Below are 5,130 nucleotides of genomic sequence, written 5' to 3' on the forward strand. Positions count from 1 at the left end.
TCAGTTAGTTGATATTAAAAATAGTAGACATGTTATGTTAGCATGGAACAGATAAATAAATTAAACATATATTCCATCAAGAGATTATTTTTTGACTATTTATGTAGGGAACGACTTATAGCAATACACCATGATCTTGAATATCGCATCAAGGCCAGCTTCAACATGCACAAGATGCATAGGCTATCAATAGTCTCATATGGAGAAACAAAAATAGTAGTGTCGAAGATATTCTGTTCTTTCAATAAAAGAGATGTTCAAAATTGTACCTTAACATTTTAGAGTTTTTGTTAATGAAGAATAATCGGAATAAACTCTAACAAATTCTTTCTTATGCTCTCTTTGGCTTTTAACATGACTATCCATATTAGATTGTGTTGATTGGTTGGGCTCTTGATGATTATAGAGAGGTGCTTTTGTTAATCTCTCAATCTAATTGCCTTTATGACTAATTTCTAAACTTCTTGTGTACATTTGTGCACCTTCTTTTAATTAGGTGTTGTTAATAATATTAGCTTTTGCAAAAGAAAAAATAAATTGTACCTTAACATTTGATATGTCAAGAGTATCATCGGTCTGGACTGAGTAGAACTTGTTAAACTTCATGTTTTCAAATGCTACTTTAGTCTACTAACTCATTTCTGCAAGACCTTTTTCCGGGCTTCTCTAGCCTACAAGAAAATGAATTGACAAGTACTCAACATATTTGAAATTTATGTGCAAGACCAAAACTATTGCAACGATTGGTATCTGCTATAAAATACCTGTCTATTGGCTTTTTTTGTCTCTCGGACATTGTCTTTGACAAAATTATGAGCAACCAAAACAATTTAAGTTCATGGTATGGTTAATTACATGCAAGAGTAATCAGTTACATGCATATCATCAATTACAGATCACCTAAAATGCATCCTTTTGATCTGCATCAAATTCATCCTCTTCAATCAGCTTATCAGTCACCTCCTAAAGATAAGAGAAGTACAGTTAACCACAAGATGTAAATAAAACATAATAAAAACCTATAAAGCTTATGAGTAATGAAGGAACTTATTCTTTTAGAGGGTTCCTTCCACAACACTCCCCTAGGAAATATTAATGCAGGAACAAGTCATCCTTGGTCTTATTAAATGTCTAACCATCAAAAATCACTCTAAACTAAGTTTAGTATCAATTGCTTTATAGATGCGAGACAGCCAAACCCACAATAAGATGGTAACAAGGATTCTTTCAGCTAAACAGAAAATACAGCCATTTGACCAAATTGGTTTACAGGGTTGTTGAGTTATCTAATAATTAGCTCATGATTATACATAAACATAGAAAATTGGGGATAAGTTTAAGCAACCAGACCATGTCATTACAATATTATCAACTGATTTAAACAGGTTATATGGAATAGCACAAACGATTTATGGAAGCATAAAGAAATTGTCAATAATATAACCTTAAAAATTAAAAATGTCATTTACTATAGTTTTATATATATAGGGAGGAGATAACACCTAACCTGGTAGTCAAATGAACCATGCATGCATTGGAAGCAGTCTTGATAACTTATCCCTTCTATTGTACCATAAAAAAGAAATGACATAGCCTCAAAATCTATTATTCACTATCAATGACCAAGTTGAAGTTTAAATTTGGATGTATAGTTAAAAAATTGAATGAAATAAAACAAAAGAAATTAAATGTGAAGGTTACCCAATACTATTCTGCATCGTTAGTTGACCAAATATTAGCTGTAACCATTTCACCAATTTCGTTTTCGCTATCAAGAACCATATGAGTTGCAAATTTCAATCTTTCAAGGTTCATGCGTTCCTACACATTAAACTTATGTTAGACCCTACATCCCGGTAACATTTAACATGTACATTTGAAAATAAAAACTTAACATCATATTTAACAACTTACAGAATTAATGGTTCTATTAAGACCACTTCCATCCCAATGTTGCATATAGAGAATAGCATACATCCCAGTATGACATCTGCAATAACAAGTATGATTTGTGACATGTTATTAACATAGGACCCAATTAGGATTGAAAATGAATACATGAAAAAAAAATATAAGTAACTAACAATTTTGGATCGCCAACGATATATGCATACTGTGGATGTAAATTATTTATATTCACATCATTCCGTTTGAAGAAATTTCTTAATAACTGCGACATAAATCCAACTACTTTGAAAGCTTCATTAACAAAGTGAACACGTTGAATGCTATTATATGATGAAAGTAGATCCACCCTTTTAGCCTCCAAATTGATTACCATGATGACCCATTCATTAAATTGGAATAAGGGGATATAAAACTACAAAACAGACAATCATCATAACAACAATGAAGGCTTAAATATTTGAAATATAAATTCGAAATTATTAAAAAATTGTCATCAATCTATGTAATCAATACAATAGTCAAACATTACCTGGTTGCAACATTCAAGATTAACACAGTAGCTACCTAATCTTTTCTTGAGTGTTGATTTTGAGGTAGACTTGCTCATTGAACCACATATTTCTTGTAAAAAGTTGTTGAGATCATAGTAACAATGTATGACTAAAACTATACATGCATCTTATATTAGGGACAAGATTTGGTGTACTCGAGGAAAAAACCTCATCCCAAAGTATGGATTAAAAAAGTGTCTGCGAGAAGGATTCTCTTCTTTTGCATTCATGTATCGGCAAAACATGGATATCACCTACATAATGCCTCTTCATTAGTTAAAATGATCAATGGAAAGATGAAGGTATTTTTTCTTATTTATCATAAACCTTACCGGAATATCAATGAAGCTCTCCCCTACTAAGCATTGAAATTGTTCCCGTGTCACACTATAGCCACCATATGCACAAAGCATCTCACTATTAATCACATGAAATACAAGACGTGAGTAATTTTTTTTGTTTTCTAGACAAATCCATAATCATAGTCTTTTAAAAACAATACTTGCTAAACGTGTGATTTGGGACTAACCTAGGATCTTTTGACTCGTCAAACACATAGTCGGCAACATGTGTCTCTTCCTTCGTCAACCTTTTATATTTTGATACACATAATTGTACAAAATGTGACTTGCGCGCAGCTGCTCATTGCCTATGACGAGGTACTTTCATTTTTACTCTTCGTGGTCGTATTTCTTCTGAGGCTTGTGGTGCTACATCCACACTGTTGTTCATGCACGATTGCACTAACACCAACATATTGTGTGGCCCAGGGTGAAGGGGATCCTCGTTTGAAAAGAACACACCATCTTCTACGTTGGGTCTTGCTGACACCCCTTCATTTGTACATCCAAGGTCATCTTCAGAAGATCTTCTTTGACCACCAGAATGAACAGGTGAATGCTGTGGATTATTTGTATAAAATGGTGCACCACTTTCATTAACATGTTCATGAAAATTTGATGGTTGGCCTTCATCTGTGCGATAGTGTGAAGAGGTGAAACGAGTCCTCAACACTTTCACGTCACGGTTGTATGATGCAATAAGACTATTAAGATGACTTTGTGCATCGGTGATTTGACGTTGTGTTGCCTCCATGCAAGCATAAATAACCTAAGTCAAACATAATGAAGGAACATTAAATGAAATATATTTAAACTAAGCCTTAATATAAGTTACTATTCATAGTCATTAGGTATGAAAGATTACATCAAAGTCTTCATTCTCATCTGGGTCAACTGGGTCATCAACTGCAGGAGCCTTATTTTTTTCTGTTTCATCTTGCTCCGCCGATGTGCTAACCAACTATCATTGCAAAACATGTAAATTGTCATCCCAATAATCTAATTACAATGGTAATCAACTATGTTAATATAACTAAAAGCTAATTATACCTCAACTTTGCCAAATCCTCCAAGCATTTCTAACTCCAACTTGATGCGTTGCTTAACCAAAAAATCGTTCCATGCAGCAATGCGAGGAGTGGTAAGTTCCACATACATGGCTGGAAAATTAGATATTGAAAAGTAGAATATCTGTTGCATTATATAAGACATAATTAGTGGTAACATCATGGCTAAAACATAGTGTATAACCATTATTGAATATCTAATACATGGACATATACTTATAAATAAGACAAAAAGTTACCTATAGAAACATCAAACACCCTTTAATCCAAACACTTTCCTTCCTCCTATGTTCATGTATAGCTTGAATAAAAAATTCTAAGACATATTCTCCCCAATTTATGTTCCCAAGTAACTGCTCTCGGGGTGTATACCATAACGAGTGACTACCTTCCAAACGAGATGTGGGTGCCAATAAGGTTGCACAAGCGAAAATCAAGAAGACCCGCTTAAATTCCTCCATATCATCAATGCCAACCATCATTGACTCTATATCTTGCAAACTCGGCATTTGACTAGCTTTAACACTTCCCTTCTCAACAATTAACTTTCTTCCACTATGTAGAATGCCCATCGTCATCCCAACATCATGACATGTCAAAGAAACCTTCTTACCCCCAAATAACTCGAGTTGGGAATACACAATGTTTGTGTTTTTTATCAACCAAAAACATAAATCTAAATTAACCTCCTTACAACCTAATTGCAATAGCCCACCAAAACCAAGTTCTCTTATTACATCCTTCTTCACTTCTGAGAGCAAATGAATCCAGAGAGGAATCTACGGCCAGAACAACGACACCGTATGTTCATATTATCACTGCATTAAACAACCATAATTCATTAATAAATTAATCAAATGTTAAAGACATATTAACGTGAATATAGTGTTCCTATATACATTCATCATAATTATTACACAAATATAACATATATTAACAAAGAAATGGGAAACATTTTGTTACATTAGGTAAATGAAAATCATTGAGATCAATTTCCTCTAGCTTGTCAATAATATGGTTATCAATAAGGGTGAAATTGTTATATATAGGGTCACCCACTATGATACGCACTGCAAAAAAAAAAAAAAAAACAGACAATGTGCATTTTAGTGGGTCAGCCAATTAAACAAATGGTATGGCTCAAAGTTACATACTCATCTAACCAAATCAATATAGTTTAAGGAAAAGTGGGATTTGATTTACTAATAAGAAAATATATGGTAAAAAGAATCCCAAATATTTTAAATTAGTATTATCTTCATC

General features: G+C 33.1%; 1 protein-coding gene across 1 annotated transcript; it reads right to left on the reverse strand.

Annotated features, from left to right (window-relative positions):
• Positions 1 to 771: 771 nt before the first annotated feature.
• LOC117913482 lies at positions 772 to 3,082 on the reverse strand. Its single transcript, XM_034828468.1, has 7 exons — positions 2,989 to 3,082; positions 2,792 to 2,876; positions 2,633 to 2,713; positions 2,438 to 2,530; positions 2,085 to 2,320; positions 1,915 to 1,990; positions 772 to 963 (listed from the first exon to the last, which is right to left on the reverse strand). The coding sequence occupies exons 2-7, from the start codon at positions 2,870 to 2,872 to the stop codon at positions 901 to 903; spliced, it is 630 nt and encodes a 209-aa protein (XP_034684359.1). The 5' UTR covers positions 2,873 to 2,876; positions 2,989 to 3,082; the 3' UTR covers positions 772 to 900.
• Positions 3,083 to 5,130: the final 2,048 nt, after the last annotated feature.

The sequence above is a fragment of the Vitis riparia genome, chromosome 4 (genome assembly GCF_004353265.1).
Source record: "Vitis riparia cultivar Riparia Gloire de Montpellier isolate 1030 chromosome 4, EGFV_Vit.rip_1.0, whole genome shotgun sequence".
In the NCBI taxonomy this organism is placed as follows: Eukaryota; Viridiplantae; Streptophyta; class Magnoliopsida; order Vitales; family Vitaceae; genus Vitis; species Vitis riparia.

Coding starts and splice junctions, on each gene's coding strand:
- LOC117913482 (XM_034828468.1), bottom strand. CDS start 2,872: ATGCTTTGTGCATATGGTGGCTATAGTGTGACACGGGAACAATTTCAA. Junction 2,714..2,791: donor AGAGCTTCATTGATATTCCG/GTAAGGTTTATG, acceptor GGCATTATGTAG/GTGATATCCATGTTTTGCCG. Junction 2,531..2,632: donor TTTTTAATCCATACTTTGGG/ATGAGGTTTTTT, acceptor AACTTTTTACAA/GAAATATGTGGTTCAATGAG.